General features: G+C 43.1%; 1 protein-coding gene across 1 annotated transcript in view; it reads right to left on the bottom strand.

The window, feature by feature from the left end:
• The window catches only part of LOC104625686 (sodium channel protein type 5 subunit alpha-like), a gene marked incomplete at its 5' end in the record, with an annotated part of 55,685 nt that overhangs the window by 18,807 nt on the left and 18,527 nt on the right, over window positions 1–18,351 (bottom strand). The window contains 2 exons of the mRNA XM_010293380.1: window positions 879–1,001; window positions 16,461–16,634. Of these exons, the coding sequence (XP_010291682.1) occupies window positions 879–1,001; window positions 16,461–16,634 (297 nt within the window). The remainder of the gene's footprint in view (window positions 1–878; window positions 1,002–16,460; window positions 16,635–18,351) is intronic.

Below are 18,351 nucleotides of genomic sequence, written 5' to 3'. Positions count from 1 at the left end.
CAGCAGGAAAGCTATAGCATTTTTCTTGGCCTAGCAGAGAGCTTTGGGATTGTCGTGGTTTAGCCAGACAATGTAAGTAGTTTTACGTGTAATTTTGTCACAGATTTGCTTTCTCTTGCTATGCAATCTGAAAGATTAGCAGTAACGTTGGCTCATACACAACACGGTCGTCATCATTTGCAAGTCATGCACGGTGCAAGGAGTTAAATAAAGTGCTTATCTAGACAATAATTGATTAGTGAAGCAGGTAGGCTTAACAAATAAACGGGTGTGCTGTGTGGATAGAGCCACGCCAGCAAAGGAATACAGAAGTAAAAGAGATGGAGGCACAAGATGGAGCAAAAAACACAAGGTACATGGTTTTAATGTTGATCCTGACATTCCATATTAAAATCGCAATCTGTTCAAAGAAAGGATTTTATATAATCATTCATTTGCTTTCCCTATATTTAGCATTTCTAATTTTTGTTTTAATTATTAGTGAAAAAGTCTTTAAGAACTTTCTCAGTCAGTCTCATTTTAATACATGTCAAAAGCAGGGAGCAAACTTGTAGCTTGGTTATTCCCCTGATATGCCTTATAATTGAGAGGTAATTGTAAGCCAGATGCTTCCTCAGCCAAAAAGCTGTTTTTTAAAGCACAATACGACAAGTTAGGCAGCAGGATTAGTTTATCATTAAATCCACCAGAGGATAAAGCTGTAATGATACAATGGCAATCAAGACAAAGGAGGGATTTCTGATTTTGTTGTTTTGATACAGCATTATCATTCATTTCCTTTGGCAGACAAAATGAAGACAAAACCACATGCAACTGTTCCCTGTTACACGCTTGATGGCACACAGTTGGGCTTTGATTGATGCTTTATCTATTCTTACCCTCATCCCTTCGAATCGTGACAACGCTCTTAATGGTCGCAGGGCTCGGAGGGTCCTGAGGGATTTAATGGGGCCCATCTCAGAGTATCCAAGTGTACTGGCTATGAGGCTTATTAGAGAGACCTGAATGGAGACACAAAGCAAAAATCCAATCTGTAAATACAGTCCTGTCATGTTCCTTCTCTTCTAACTTTCCTTCCTGAAAAGAAACAGCTGGTTAGTTGGAAACAGCTGGAAGAATGGGGGAAAAAAAACCCCACCCTTAAATGGAAGCCATTAAATTAGATCAACACAGAAAAAAAGGAGGATTTTACATCCACACATATACAGAACCTCTACCAACTCACAAACCCTTTGTTTCCACTTTAATGCAAAATTTATAGAAATACAGACTTTCAAAGATGTCCTTTTTCTCTTAACTAAGTACACAGAAATCCTCTTAATGTCAGCTTGCAGAAAATGGTTAAGAAAGGAGATCACCATCACAAAATGACCACTCCATGATGCCTGTGCTGTACGTTTCCTGTACATTCCTCAAGGTGTGTGTATCTTCCACTATTGAAAATATAAGTCACATAACTGTTATAATTTAGGGCCTTTTGGAGGAAAGCACCTGTAAGATCTAACCATTTCCATCAGAGATAAAAGATTTTAGCATTACCATTCAATTATCCATCTTAAACTGATTAGAAACAAGTCTTCTAGATTGCTGGTAGACATGACTTTCTGTCATAGACTCTAGAAGAATGATACCAATGACTCTAAAAGCATGACTCTGAATCTGTACTTTTTAACTCTAAGGCACAAAGGAACTTGACAGGTGCTCAACACTGAGGTCCGTACCTCTCAAAGCCTATTTCTTTGAAATAAACTGTCTATCTCCAAATCTGGAGAAAGCACGGAGGGGTTCCAATGCTCTTCATGTTCTCAGAGCTTTGGTAGTGCCCAGCTGGTCAGACCTGTGGATGCTATCAGGCACAGGACGGAAGTCTGGTGAACTGAATGGCAGTGGAGATTACGGGTCAGATTAATAAACACATGGAGCAATTGCATTTTGCATGCTCAGATGACTGAGTTCTTACTGAGCAGGGAGTGAGAAGCAAACAGCTCTCCAACACCCCAGGTATCATGCCAATTTGCAGGTATTAAAAAAAACTCAAAAATTAATGGCCACATAATTTTTTTTTTTTTTTAGAAGAGAGAAGAGGAGACCTGTGCATACTGCTTATCATAGTTCCCTTACTCCCATCTTTATCTGTTTTTGCAGCCTCGGTTGTAGTCGTATCAGATTACTGCATATTCACCAACGTGAGTGTGCAAAGCTTAGCTGGAAGGAGTATGCTCTGTTGCCATTTTAAAGATAGAACCTAAGTCTAAAAACAGGGATTCTTCTACACTATATAAAAAAATAGGTGCTTAATGTAGAGGGAAATTCTAGGCTCTCCCATGAAGACAGGCAGCTCTGGTGGGAAATCTTCCTGTTCATTTTAGGGTAGGATGATTTTTCCTCTGAACTCCGCTGCTGGCTGACCAGCAAAAAAAACCAAAACCCATGAGGTTTGTGATAAAGCAGGATAAGATGAGCCTGGTCGCCCAAGTCGCAAGCTGATGTCCCCTACGGAGCAACCTTTCTCCTGAATATGCATTCATCTGTGTACCAGTGCTGTCTGCACAGCTAAGCATCTTTGTAAAACTTGCTCAATTTGTTAAATTATTTACCTATTGATGGGCTTTATTGTGGCATGTGGGTGACAGCAAGCCTAAGGGCAGGAGGTCTCAAAGACACCAAGCCTGAGCTGGATGCAGTGGGCTGGACGAGACTGCCCAGATTTGCAGAGGATGAAGTGGCACAGAGGCTGGCTGTCGTGCTTTAACATGTCACTCTTTAACAAGGTGCGACACAAACTCACCTCCCGTGTACAGATCCAGCGGCTGACGCAGAAGGAAGGTCCTAGTAAACACTTCTGCATTTTAGTGGTAAGTGTGCGGTAAAAACATCACAATAGACAGGGAGACTGGATTCAAGGTCTGATGTCTTAGGACCTTAGATACTGGGGAGGTAAAAGTCACCGATGAAGCCTTTGTTTCTAAGAAAGCAGATCTGAACCTGTGACATGGTTATGCTAAGAAGTTATTTTAGAGTAAGTAATGGTACAGGCTTGACATATTCACTACTAACGCTTCTTTCACTTAAGCCCTGCTCAGTCAGTGCTCACAGTTAAAGATGAAAACCTGGGTTTGACTTCAAAACCATCTTAAACTCATCTTATATGCTTTCAAACTCAGGTAGCACCCATTTTCTGTCTTCCTTATTTCTTACCAGCCTTGATTATACCCTGTACTCTGAAGTTGCATTAACATACAGTCCAAAGCCTTCTCCTTTCATTCACTCTCCCCATTGACTTAATGTTGCCTAAATAAGGAGAAAAGGCTGAAGGATTTGTCTAATAGCAGTAAGCAAAGTCATCTTAAAACTGTAATATAATTTGAATTGTTGAGATACCACAACAGGAGTAACACTGTGGCACATATTTCTGTCTTGGGTGGAAAGTTTAGTGCAGAACACGGCCTTAACCCCACAGAGCCTTGGAACTCTCTATCCAGGAAGACTGGAGGTATAAGAAAACAGCTCAGTGATAGCATGCTCAACGATAGAAACCAAGATCTGTACACAAGGGAAGCTCATTCATCTGTAAAATTAATGTAGAGATTTAAAAACAATTATTCAAATACAGAGCACCCAACACCCTTCTTTGCTAGCTTCACCCACAATGACTGAGTGTCAGGTCTTCTCAAGGTCTTCACACTGCCTTGGTTCATGCATCTGCATGCCTCCTCTCTCATCCTGGATTTATGTGCTGTAACTCCCCTTCCTCTCAAGGCAGAAGGTGTTCAGTTCAAACCCTGCAAGACCAGACTTTGGATCTGAGTGGGTTACCATTTTCTTTAGCGTGCCGTAAATGTCACCCTGAAACACATCACAGGTGCTGTTGTCCTCCTAACAAAGATTTACACAGCATTAGATATCTCTTCAGAGGATTAGGCCGTGAAGCTGTGTGATATTTGGCAATGATTTACAAGGCTGGAGTCAGAACTGAGTTTGAGACAACTTGTTTAAATGCTCGGCTGTTGGGTTTGAAGGTATCCCCGTCAAATTTTATTTATAGGAGGATTACTAACACAGAGATTTGGCCATTTGGACTTGATTAAAAGTGACCCGGAAGGCTATTTTTAGGAAAAAAATCAAGCAGTTTTCAAAATTGGTGCTGACTGCCCCACATCATCACACCAAAAGGTGAAGTCAGCTGTTTCTGTTGCTTTTTTTTCTTGTTACAAGGCTGCACAGTCCAGAACTGCTCTAAGGTTCTGCTTTGTGCTCTGCGTGGTATCAGAAACTTGCTGGCACCCAGAAAACACCTCCAGGGTCAACATAACCTTCAGATTCACAACATGGCACACATTTCTTACCTTTTCTCTTTGCAAATAGTTCTGTAGGTTTTTCAGGAAGAATATACCTCTGAAGACCAGGCAGTACTGTAACATTGTGGAGAGTAGGCAAATCCTAAGGAGTCACTATTGCTTAGAACCATTTCCCATAAAATGCATAACCTGCTGTTGGGCTTGAGCTTTCACCTCACCTTCACCTTTCACATAGCACATGAGCTAACAGGTAAGCTAGAGTCTCTCATCCTTCTGTGCACTTCTTCTGACCCAAGAAGCCTTATAATTGTTCTTATTTGCAGATGCTCTGCTTCTAGCATCTCCCCTGAGGGTCTTTCCAAAACGTGCTAGACCTTACTAAGAAGCTGTCACAGCTTTCCATATAAACCTTCCTTACCCTTAACTTAAACAAGTAATAATATCCTCCATGTTAGCTCTAGACTGTTCCTTATCCACTTGTCTCGCTGTTTATTTGGTGCCCCTGAGTTCCCCAGGACGATGTCGTCACCGGGCTTGGCTATCTAGCGTGAACCCAGTATACAATCTGACCAGCAATGAGGGTCCCTGAGGCAGGGAGTGTTCCTCATAAATCAGTGTATTCAATCCTGCCTCCATGGACCTTAACGGCAAAAGTCTCACCAATCACACGGGCTAGGGTTTCATTCACATGGCAGCTCTTCCCTTTTGCTTTCCCTAGATCATCTCAGCACAGCCCAACAAGAGCTCAGCCATAGCACTGTCAGCAACTTCCCAAAGTTTATTCCACCTGAAAGAGTGGAAACCCTGAAAGAGACAGCATTTACCTCCCAGCTCAATGGCAGAATTTCCCAGCAAAACTCAGGTCTAGGCAAAGCCACACTGATGTTATCTACAGACCTTGGCTGCTTCTTGCCATTGTAGATGGGCAAGAGGTGTTGAGTTTTTTTCTGACCACGGCATTTAGAGAAGTTTCTTGCCCCTGTTCCTTACTTTCTTTGCCCAGAGGTAGTTTTATTTATCTATCTTTCTATCTATCTATCTATCTATCTATCTATCTATCTATCTATCCATCCAGCTAGCTAGCTATCCATATATCTATATAGATAATATCTATAAATATATTATATCTATATACCTATATTTCTGTATTTATTCCTACATATTCAAACATGCATGTTTATCTATATAGATTTTACAGCGGTTTGTATGGCAGCCTCCTAGAGCTGGGTAAAGGGAGAGATAAGTGAACCCCACAGCTTTCATTTTCACCATTTTCAGTGTTATGCTCAAGAAAAAAAATGAAAACTTTTAAATCTCGTGACTGCATTGAACACTAGAAATACCAGCCATGGGGATTACCAAGCCTGTGGCTGGTGTTTTGAAAGCCAACCTCCTGTCATCTATGTGGCTCAGTGGCATTAGCAGCTCGGGTCTCGAGTGTCCCATTGTATGACATTCATATGTGTTTCCAGGGCCAAATCAAGAAGAATTGATGAATTTAGACTGCTAGAACACAGGCAGTGATCTCTGAAGAGAGGCTAGCCTCACTGATAACTGTTGAAAGTTATTGCTAATATGTTTTAATGAGATTAATGTCTGAATTTCTTAATTATGTTGACAACCCACTACTAGATTATATTTGACTAAAAAAAGAGTCTTACCCAGGAATCAGGATGTTTTTTCAGTAATTGCCACTTTTTGTTTTACTAGTGGAATATTGTTGTTCTTGAGATGAGAAATAAGACTTATTTGTTTGTACCCAGCTGGCACCCATTTAGTGTCAGGTTCCCAGTGTGCTCATAGTCATTCATCAGTTAACAGATACGCAGCATTTTTTTTTGGACAAGTAAAATTGTTCACTATGAACACACAGAGATGAAGTTATACAGTAAGTTTGTATGTCTTCATTACCTGACAGTGACTCAAGAAATCAGTGTTGTAAACCAATGTAAACCCCAGTAAAGCTGTCAGAAGGGAATTTTAAGGCTGCAGAAAAACAATTATAAAGTGGGAGGTGCAATAACGCAGCTGCCTTTCAGCACGCACAGGGGAAACGGTCTTCAATCAAAAGATCACAGACTCTTTTTCCCAAGGAGCTATTGCATTTATAGCAGTAGTGGGGTTCCTTCCTATATGCATAGGTTTTAACAGCACATTAGCAGCCGGCGGCAGCAATCCGCGGGGCGCAGCCTTTGGCAGCAGCGTTCCACGTGAGTCTGACAGCATTTCCTACAGCGAGGAGGTGGGCTGGAGCTGGAATAGGGGCTGCTCCTTCGTTTTTCATGTTCCTTCCCACCAGCCTAATAGCACATCGCTGCAGATGACCAGTGGGCATCCGCTGCGCCGAGCTGGAAGCAGATCTGCGCAACACCATTCAAAGGCAGATACCACTCGGCATAGACTGCATTTTTTAATTAACCCCAGATCACTACTGAGATGAATTAATAGCAGAGCCCGGGGAACAAGGTGTTCTACCTGGGCAACAGTAAAAATCCTCCTTGGCTGGTCGTATAAATTCTAAAACCCATGAGAACAACAAGAACCTGTACTAAATGTCTGCCTGCTGCAGCACACAGCTGTGAGCTATACCCTGCAAGCTGCTGTCTCGGGGAGAAGAGGAGACCTCCTTCCCGGTTTGGGCCACAGCATCCAAGGATTTCATCAAATTAACCTGCTTGTTCAAATTAGAGGGGAGGGAGCGGGGAAAAAAAGGACACCCAAAAGGCAACACAGCAGCTGAGTTGAAAGCCCTGGCCACTTATTTAAATAAGCATTTTCAGCTAATGCAGGCCCCCAGTGCTTTCAAATAGCTTTTTACATGCCCCAGGAACACCTGTTTGTCTCTCCCCCTAATTGTGCTTTTAAAAAAAAAAAAGAGAGCTTGGATTACTTTGGATGCCTCTTTTCAATCCAGTCTGGTTTCTCCTGTCCATTGCTGCCAAGGATAACATCACCCAAAGAGCAGAAATTCACAGCCCAAGCAGCAGCCCGGTGTCTTTAAGAGCCAGGCCTGCGGTCCCAAGTTGCTTCCCTTGATTTGAAAAGGAACAAAATTAGGTCTGTAACCCAAATGCAAACAGAGAAATCTACAGGAAAAGGGGAATGTGCAACGATAATTGAAATACATGGACGTTCTTGTTGCCACTCTGAAATATTGTTGGGTGAAAAGGGCTTGTAATGAGGTTGGTATTCCCTTGGCATCTACTATTTCTGAGAAGACGTTTATTATCACCTTATTTTTTAAAAATATCTCTTTACCCGTTCACTCTGACATTGCATTTTCTGCCATATAGGTGCTTAACGGCATGATTGCACCCGCCAATCCAGAATTACATGTTATGAGTAAAGGGCATAAAGGTAAGGAAAAAATCTTAAAATCAGGACACTAGAGAGAGACTAAGGTGACCTAACCCAAAATCCCGCCTCTGCTACCTGTTGTCTTGAATCACAACCCTGGCGTTCAGGTAAAGGCCACACACTCCTTAGGGCTGCTCTGGAGTTAATCCGTGGCCTGGAGACGAAAGCGCATCTGCAAATGAGTTAATGAACAGCTCTCCTCACCGGCAGCAGAGTTCATTACTGCTTGTGGCGTGCTCTCCGGTATTATAATACGAGGGGCTACACGAGTGCCTAAATTAATTATACACAAAAATTATCTCCTGGAAAGCCTGGCGCTACTCCTTATAACTCAGGTAAAAAAGGCTTTTACATCATCCATGCATGGCTTTTTCTCCTGGACAGTTCCTCTTCTTCTCTGATTTTTTTTGTTTCCGCATCCAATACTCAAACTAAGGCTGTGAAACACCGTTAATATTCCATCTTCTCAGCTTGTTTCCTGGTCCTCCTGGCCATCCATGCTTCTAAAGGCAATGTTTCCTTTTCAGAGGGCAGGCTTGCTGCAAACAGCATGTGCCACTCCTCTTGGCTTAAATGCTTTTAAATAAATCATACCTGCATCCTAATTGCCTCCCGGCGGTTTCCAGAAGAACCTCTTCACGTCTCGCTGTTCTCTTAATCTGTCACCTCCTTTACACCTGCTCAGGCTTCTCTAACAACTCCAGTTCCCGGGGCAGATGGCTGCGGATCAAGAATTAAACCTCGGCTAATTTCTGAGGGCAAGTCAAACGACCTGCTGCTGTGAGCTTCATCCAGCGAGAGGCAAAGGGCTCAGCTGATTTACTGATTCCCAGTTTCCCCACCCCACCCTTTCCAAATGGATTTTCAGCTTGGCTCAGTTCACCTTTTCACTTCAGACACCTTTGCCAGACCGCTGGGTCTCCTTTATCAGCACTGGGTAGGGATGGCAGAGGGATCATGGTGACTTTTGGGGACCACATGACGCTCCTCGATCAGCCAAACCTTGGCCAAGACCCGAAGTCTTTCTCCTTGTTGCAGCAGCAGTGGCTGCGTGGCTGCAGTTGCCTTGAAAAGTCTGGTATTTCTACCGGGATTTAGAGCAGAAGCATTTCTTCCTCATCAACTACGTACGGCTGCTCATCCAGGCACTGTGCAGAAACAGCCTTGATTTAGGGCAGCTGAAGAGGAAAGACATTCTCCCCTTAATAAAGATCTCCAAAACCTCCACACGATTCATCCCAGGGTACCTTCTTGATGCTGAATGCTGTTGTCAGGAGTAGATGGGAATATGCTTGATTATTATTTATTATTTGAAGATAGAGTTATAATGCCAGGGGTGCGCATAGTGATTACCGAGAGAACATTTCCCTGGGGGCTCAGCCCCATCGACGCTGTTCCATTTCCATTGCAGCCGGTGGGAGTTGAGGTGCTGAGCTGAAGGGATGCTTATTTCTGGGCAGGATTAAGATCAACCTTACTTACATATGACATGATGAAAAAAAAAAAAAATAAAGAAGCGAGAAAAAGCTCTTTGGGCCGTTTCCACAAGGTGCTGTTCTGGATTTTCTCCATTCCCTAAAGCATTTGTTTAATCAGGTGTTCCAAATCAATATGAAAAATTCCAAGTTGATGTGGGAAATATGACAGGCTTAGCTTGAAAATCATCTCTGTTTGGTTGGATTCTTGAACCTGAGTTGATCCTGATATTGTATTGAATATGCGAGGATGGAGAGGGACTCTGAAGAATTACAGGTTCCCCAGTTTCTCTCAGAAAGGTCAATGGTACAAGTAGGAGTACATATTACAAGTAGGAGTTCTCATCTTAGCACAAAGCACCCCAAAGCTAGTCACCAGCCATACCAGGGTAGGAGGCCAGCACAAAGCCTCTTCATCACTGGGCACAGCTTTCAAGTTTCATCCCAATTCCTTTGATCCCTTACACACGCAATAAACAATTCCCGACCCTTCTGCAGGCTGCGTGTCCAGGAGCTTCCTTCCTTTCTCCACACGTAGTGATGAAGGAGGGGAGGGAGAGGCTGTGATGCTGCAAAGCCAGTGCAGAAATGGAAATTCACTGACGCTATAACCTCTTTCTTCCCCCTCCTCCTGTCAGCATTCTCCTGAGCAGCCCCTCCACCCCTGGCCATCCTGGATGGAGACTCAAGAGTGGTTGGAAGACACTTTGCGGTCTGCAACAGTTGGGGTGGCAAAGGTGCTGGTCATCAGCAAGAGGAACTGTAGGACAATCCTCCTCTGTCCCACATGCAGAACTTGTGGGACTCTGTTCAGAGTGTGAAATACAGTCTACATCTGTCTCAACTCTGATCTTCTGCGCAAGGGAGAACATCACTTTATAAGGAATTTGGCTGTTACAATAGTGGAAAGGGCCAAGCAAGCTGCATGCAAGAGCTCAAGGGTTTGTTCATTATTTTCTTTTTAAGCATATTCTTTTAAAAAAAGGACATTGAAATGTGTTACATCTTTAAATAACTTTGAGAAATGAAAGTGGTTGGTAAACCTAGTTCAGCACAACTGGAGTTGAGATGGGTTTTTTACACCACTTTCAAAAGTTGAAATTCTCCCTCAGTAATTGAAATTCTGCAGTAATTGCAGCAATTCTTCATACCGCAACCGTTTCGTAAGGTGTAGGCAGGCAGTGAGCTACATTTACTGCTGGACTTTTCCCCTCACCTTCGTTTACTGTCCCTTTTCCTCCAGCTGCAGCACGCTTTGTCCTGCTGTGCCTTGTCTGAAACCGAGCTTGTGCTGCCGCTTGGCAAAGCCCAGTCGCTGTCCTTTTAGCATCTATGTGATAACTAACATGAGGTGCAAAGCAAGATAAGACAAGACATTTGGATGTTTTTGCATGTGTTATGCTGAGATAAAGCGTGGGGAGGCAGAAGGGAGATTTACACCATCCACTGACCTGCTAACACACATTAAAACTTATCTTCATGTGGAATTTTTTTTTCACTTATCCTGGATTAGACAATATGTAGTAAATCAGACTTCCCCCCCCCCCGCCCTCAAACACAGGCTTTCTGGCTTCTGGAGAGGTATCCTTTTTCCTATTAATCATCTGGGAGGTTTATGCCATCAGCAGAGGCCCAAAAGAATGTGCACTGAAAATCTTCAAAAATCCTACAAGACCATTTGCTTTGAGGAACTGGAAGAAAATTAGTCAAAAAACGAACTCTGAAGTAATAGTACCCTGTTGTAACCCATGGATTTTTGATAACTTTCAGAGAGCACTAATAAATTTACTCTTAAGATGCTTCTCCAAGTGACAAGCTTGATTATTTTTATTTTGCCTCGGCTGTATTTTTGTCATTCTTTTCCTGTGTGCTTGTCTGAACAGAAACTAGATTAAATTCGCATGCTTTTAGGATAACTTCCCAAGAATACAAATGGGATTTCAGTGCTGTTTGAGAACAACTCATTACAGCAGATTGTGTAATTACTGGTAAAGCAAACAGAAATCACCTTGCTAATCAACAGGGGATACAGATGGAAAAAACAATTAAAGTAATCATAAGCCATCAATATTTACTTCACACAGCAAGTTTTTAATTGTCACTTAAAGACAATCCACACAAGGGCATAATTTAATTCAATTCAATTTTTAACTAGGGATAGAAAGACTGTTTTAAATTGTTCATCTCAAACTCAAAGATCACTAGCTGCTTCTTAACTCATCTGGCAGTGAAGTATTCAAAGTAGAAATCTTAGAGCTTTCCAGGAAACTATCTTGGAAAATGTAATATCTATATTTTTTTAACCATTCAGTGAAAATGGTGGTGCATTTAATCAATGAACATCCATGATCAGTTCTCAAACAAACAAACAGGAAATTTGGAAAGCTGCTCAATGCGGAATACAGATGTCCAGGTACAAACCCAGCAGCTCTGGCAAACACCAGGATCGCGTTCTGTTATAACTATTCACAATATGCAGGGGGGAATCCTACATATTATTTTACTTTTGTAAAAGCATCCGCAAAATCCTCCCTAGTGGACTTTAATAACTCATTTGAGATGAGATCAAAATCCATTGCTGAGCCTTGCTTGAACTATTTTGCAGACAGATCACAGAATCACAGAATCACTAAATTTCGAAAGGACCAACCATCAACCCGACACCACCATGCACCCTAAATCATGTCCTGAAGTGCCACATCCACATGTTTTTTGCATACATCCAGTGATGGTGACTCCACCACCTCCCTGGGCAGCCTGTTCCAGTGCTTGACCACCCTCTCGGTGAAGAAATTTTTCCCAATATCCAATCTGAACCTCCTCTGGCGCAACTTGAGGCCATTTCTTCTTGTCCTATCACTAGTTAGTTGGGAGAAGAGACCAACCCCCACCTCACCACAACCCCCTTTCAGGTAGTTGTAGAGAGCGATAAGGTCTCCCCTCAGCCTCCTCTTCTCCAGACTGAACAAGCCCAGTTCCCTCAGCAAGATACACTGCTTAAAGCTGCTGCGGGCCCCTGCCTCCGCGGCGGCAGAGCAGGCTCCCTGGGAAAAGGGGTGGAAGGAGCAATCTTTCTCCATGGTGACTCAGCTGGAGAGAAACTGGTGGGGCATCAGGGCAAACATTGAGAACTAGAGATGATCTTCCCCTCCTCGCTGCAGGATGTAGCATCAGGACCCATTGCTGGTCATGGCTGAAGGGGAAGGAGGCTGCCAGCAGCTTTAAAAAAGCAATTGCTTAAAAAAATAACTTTCCTAAGTATCAAATCTTGAAAGACAGGACAATCTTAGAAAGAATTGGTGGAGAAACCCTCCCCTCCCTTCATCTCTGAAATCAGTAAATGACAATCAGATTGTTTTAAGCCTGGATTGGGACTAACTTTTGGTCATTAAATTGAATCCAAGAGCCGCAACAGAGATCATGAATTTGTGATAATGGACTTCTGTAGAAAGATGACGTTAGTGCCCATTTAAGAGGGTTTTTCTGTGTATGCCACAGGCAATGAAACTTTGCTGTGACTTTTTTTCTGAGCATTCTTACTAATGAGTTGGGGACTTTACATCCCATTCCTGAGAGCTTTCTTGTGACAGCTTCTGTAGGGTACAGTCACTCCCCTCTGCCTTCAAAGCATGATCCATGAGCAAAGAAGCTGTTGACTGCAACACCTCCCATCTTCGAACGATGCTAAGCTCCAGATTGATGCCTTTCCTGAACTGACCACTGCAAGGGAATAATCCATCCCCTGTCAGCAGAGACTGGGACATGGCTCAGAATTAATTGGCTGAAGCTCAAACTAGATAAGCTTAAGATAATATTTATAGGTCTGAGGAAACAATTGAAAGGAACATCAAACATGACAGCAGCGTGCACAATCGGTGGCATTTATCTGCCCCTTCTTTTAAAACCCAACTCTCTCTGCCTGTCGCAGGACACGCCTGGTCGAAAGCAGTTTTCATAAACATGCGTTTTGGATGCGCCTCCGTCTCTGGCCAAGTTCAGACTCCTTGTTTAATCTGCTTTGTATGAAGAGGTTTTGATTGCATGAATGCTTGGAAAATATCTATTCTTTGTGAAAATATTTGCCTCTGCATCCTAGCAAAGAGGACTGTGCGTGATGCTGGTGCTGTCTACGCTACAGGTACACACAGTCTCTGCTTCTCCCTCACCTGAAAAGAGCTGTGGCCTGAGTGCCCACCACCCCAATTCATCTGCATAGAGAAGCTACACTTGCAGTGTAAAAGGGGGTTACTTTTAGCAGCATACCTGCTATTTGTAGGGAGGCCATAGGCGTACATTAATGCTTTTTGAGCAGTATATCCAAATTTCAGCAGACATTTAAGGCCTCTTTCCCAGGTGCCCTAAGCTGAAATGAGCCTGTATTTTGTGGTTTGATTACTCCTAAAGAAATCTGTTGCAGCATCGTTAATAAGACTTTATTGCAATGTATTTAAAAGCACTCTTTTACAGGTTTGCTACACTAGCACACTTCTTGGAGATGCAGAGAAGCCCATTATCAGACATGATCCTCTAGGGATTCTACATCCAGCAAAAATAGCTCTCAGTTTGTGGATTACTGTGTGTTTTGATGTTCAGGCTTTGCAAGACAGAATTTTCTTTAGTAATCCACAGTTGTCAGATGGAGCCTTTGCTGTTCCACAGGTCCAAATCAGTGTCAAAGGTCTTTCACGAGGCAGGGCAAGTACAAAAAAAAAAAAAAAACAACAAAAAAACCCCCAGCAGTAATATGCTTATACCCCCTCTGGGCTCACTTCCCACTTAGAAATACTGAATACTTGCAAATTTTGAGCTGGTTTTATGAATTATTCACAACAGAAAAAAGATTCTGAGTTGCATTTGTACAATGAGAAAACACAGATGATAGATGGTTTCACATGTCCAATGAAAAATCAACCATCGCAGCTTGAATTTTGAATACCGATACCAAACTGTTAATGAATAATTTGCAGATCAGGAATTTTTAAGTGAATAATTTTAAACAAATAAATTTGAGAAAATCAGACAAGTGGTTCATCTGCTTCTTTCGGAGCAGCTAATTTCCCCATTCACTGCTTTCGGCAGCTCAGTTGCAGTGATTTGGTTCTCAAAGGACCAAAAAGAAAATGTAAATTGAAGTAAAAAGTGTGCTGGAAAAATGATAGCATGTTACTCTGCCAATTCAGAGTGACAGGGTGTGTGAGGGATAGGGTAGAAGAGCATCTGTTAAACCCGCTAAAAATATAGTACCGGGTTCTCATCATCCGCATTGGGAAATGACTTTGAAGAAAAGAATGGAGCATGGGGAAAAGCTCTTTATTCATTGAGACCACTAAAGGGCAAGTGATTTCCTGGAGTCAATTAATAACTAAAACAACTCTGGGGGGGGGTGGGGGGCAACTTTTTGGCTAGATCAGGAGCCAGCAAAACCAACATTTACATGTGGGTTAAGAAAATAAAAACCTGTGGGTCAGTAAGAAGGCTCTGGGGTGGAACTGCTGGGGAGAAGCCTGCGGTCCCCGCTCCCCCAGAGGGCTGTTTTAGGCCATTTGTGCTCTGGATGTGTCCGGGGGAGCTGAAGCCCCTTTCCCCAGCCCACCTGGGGCTGCCTCTACAATATATCATTGTGCTCACAAACCCCACACTTAAAAAGCAAACATGTGCCTAAATTTTTGGGTTACATGCTGATCTTGCCTTCTCCTGTAGCTCCTCTTCCAAGGGAGCTTTTTGCACGGAGGACAGGATTTAGCTTAGCTTCTGTTTTACCCTCTTTGGTATTAATTAGGTGTCACAATATGAAGTATGTATTTCTAACAAGCGTGGAACTCATTTCAAACTGTTAATGATGCAGCAGAGCTCCAAACTGTTTCAGTGGACCCATCGTGAAGAAGAAGAAAGACCCCTACTTACAGCTGTGAGGATATTTAGCCCTCATCCAGCCCTTCTAGTCTTCAGAAGCTCATTAAAACAATAAGTCAAATAACAAATTCCCGGAAGCCCATATAAGATGAGTCCTGTTAGTCCCATCTCCCAACTGGAGAAACCAAGAAAGAAAAGCTATGTCCCTCGACCTTAACCACAGCGAGCGTAGTGTTCAGGGTTGGGCTATAACTTAGGAACTGGTGGTTTCCAGTTTTGTGGTTAGATAATTAAACCAGGCCTTCCTCTTCTATTGGAGCTAATATGTGAAAAATGAGTGCCTTCCCTTTAAGAGGTTTCCAAGCAGGTATGCAAAGAGGAATTTATGATCTACAATTTATGTAAAGAACTTCCTTTTCATAAATCAATTTATTAAAGTTCTGGAAAAGCTTCTGAAGGCTCTGATCCAGCAGTGCACTTAGACACGTCCGTAACTTCGAACAAGTAAATCGTCCCATTGAAGTGCTTTCCTGGACCGGGGCCAAGGAAAGTGCAGTTCTCCCCAAGTCAAGGTTCAGATGTAAAATGGGGAAAAATAATTTATCAGAAGTTTAATAAGTTACACAGTCATGGCAGAGCTCTGCCAGCCTTGCACATTAATATCTCAAGCTAATAAGAAATGGCCTTGGGAAGATAATTGCCTCCTTATTGATACGCTGTGATGAAATGTTAAAGCTCATCTGGAGGATGCGGTGTTGCTGGCCTTTCCATAATTTGGCAGATCCCACATCCAGGCAACATGAAACTTCGGAGGGGATGTGCCTGGTTCTAGCAACACTCCTGGGGCATGAGCTCCCTTTTGTTCAACTATTACTCGCTTTTAAGGATTATCACCGTAGGACAACTAAGCATTGCGATATTTCAAGGATTTGGAGTATTTTGTGAGGTTTTGTAACAGTGAAATCACTTCAGAAAGAGGACTATTCGCACCTTCTTCTGGACTCCTTCGGTGGTAAATACCTGGGAGACCGAACATACTGTTACGCACTCCTGGCAGCCTTGCCGGGAAACCACGCCAAGGACAGCTTCTCTAATCTGCTGAAAGACTTGTGTGTCGAGGTCATGTGTAGAGTGGTTGGAGGTAACTGGACCTTGTGCTAGCCAGGGGCGTGGGACGAGATGTGACATGCTAAAAGAAAGAGAGAATTCCTAGGGACGAGAAGGGAATGTGACTCAGATTAGCAGGGTGACAGCTCTACGTAACGACACAAAGCGCTCTTCTCCGCCCTGGCACGCTGATTCCTGGGGATGCACGGCTACGTATCAAGACATCCTTCAAGCTTTGCCTAGAGCTGTTACTCAGAATCAGAGTGACAGCTGTCATTTTGCAAACGCAAAGCTGCCAGACTTAACAGCCCCTTCTTATGCATTACAAAATCCAACACAAGAAGCATCGTAGTTCCAAAATTATACTTACATCTACAATTAGGAAGTCAAGCCAGCACCAGGCGTTGGTGAAATACTTCTTGAAGCCATAAGCCACCCATTTCAGGAGCATTTCCAAGACGAAGATGTAAGTGAATATTTTGTCAGCATATTCCAGCATGGTTTTTATGTTTTTTCGATCTTCAAGGTAAATATCCTCAAAAGCCTGGAAGTACAAAAAAATGATTAAAAACTTCTCCCAAGCTGTGTCGGAAAGCACCGGTGCTGCACTGCAAGTCTGTAGTATTATCTGATGGGCTATCATGTACTGTCTGGTTTCTGATATATTTTAACGTTACCATCAGCAGGAGTGCACGGGCACAAATAGGACTGACCCTAACCTAAGAGAGGTCTGTTCAGTTTTCCCTTATATTGGACACGTGCTTAGCTGTCTATCTCCAGCCTCTTCTGGCTGTGCTGACTAGACACCCTTTGGGTGTCAGAAAGAGCTTAAGCACCCCACGTTTGGGAACGTGCGTCTGTAAGCAGGGTGCCACCCCAAGCCGCCCCAGGGCACCCTGCCTCAGCTCCCCTCGGCTGTGCCGCTGCTATCGGGGTGCCTCAGGCGTCCCGGGGCGTCGGACGCCCGTCCTTAGGAGGCAGAACACGACCCGTACATTTAGTCAAATACGTCTTATTGCTAATGGTGACAAATCGGGTTATTAACCTGCCTGTGTTATAGAGTACCGGAGTTCTCTGGCTTCTGTTCAGACATCACATTTCTGGTAGCTACAGCTCTCCGCCTCAAGAAATGCTCATTATTATTCACTTAACAGAACAATTATGTTTTAAAGGTCAAGGTATCTATCCACCCATCTCATCTGTCTCTCCACTAATCTTATGCAGGGCATCATCAACGGACTTTCAGTATCTGTATCAAATACAAGCAACTTAATAACCCCTTTAAAATATTTAAGATATAAAACAATATGCCTACTAAAATAAAACAAATAAAGTGCTCTCATAACTTAGCTTTCATTTTACAATGTACGTCAGATAAAGTGCAGGATCCCAGTGTCAGGGTTGCGTATATACAGCCCGTTTTGGGGTTTCTGAGTCGAGCGGCGGCTACGGTCGGCTTCCCAGCTGCTCTAGAGACTGTCATCACACAAGGCGCTCCCGTGTCCCTGTAACCTGGATAACCCAAGCTTTGGTAGACTACCCTCATCCCGTCGTGTGACCCGGAGCACTCGGTGGCGAGAAAGATTATTTGAGAGAGTCTGTGCTAATCGTCTTAATCATCTGCATTTACATATTTCAAGATCTGTAGCTACTTTCTGAGGAGCTTCAAAAAGTTAGCAAACACCCAGCGCCTGGAGATACAAGAAGTGTGTTCCCTGTCACTCAGGCGGTCACACTGCTCTTTCGCCTGCCAGGGAACAGTAATTAAACTGACAAGAAAGCTTTGGCAGCCTGTGCCAGAGCTTGTCCATTTGTCCCCACGCTTTGGGGTGACGTTTTCACTGCAACTCCGTCTCCTATCTTGCCTTCAAAAATGATATTTCAAGGGCGTGAAAGAGCTGTTGGAGAAAGCCACAGAAAACAGTATATAGAGAGACTGGAGTTTATCACTTCTTGTAGGGGCTCACTCACTTTGTCAGATGACTTGCCGTACTTTGCAATTACGGCAAAAATAACAACAAACTATTTAAAGCGATTTCCTCCTCTCCCTCCTTTGCTCTCCCTGTTTTCTACTAACTTGTCAAAAAGTACATTGTGTTTTGCCTACTAAAAGCACACTGTGAGTCAGGAAGCAGCTTAATAAGGCATGAAAAATATGCTACCTGAATGCCTCAGGTGCACGGTACTTCTGCACGAGCTATGGAAATTACACAAATGACAAAACGCTGGTGCTTTGCATTTTTTCACGGTGACAAGGGATG

This window comes from Phaethon lepturus, unplaced genomic scaffold (genome assembly GCF_000687285.1).
Source record: "Phaethon lepturus isolate BGI_N335 unplaced genomic scaffold, ASM68728v1 scaffold3698, whole genome shotgun sequence".
Taxonomy (NCBI): Eukaryota; Metazoa; Chordata; class Aves; order Phaethontiformes; family Phaethontidae; genus Phaethon; species Phaethon lepturus.
This window is presented reverse-complemented; position numbering and strand designations above follow the sequence as displayed.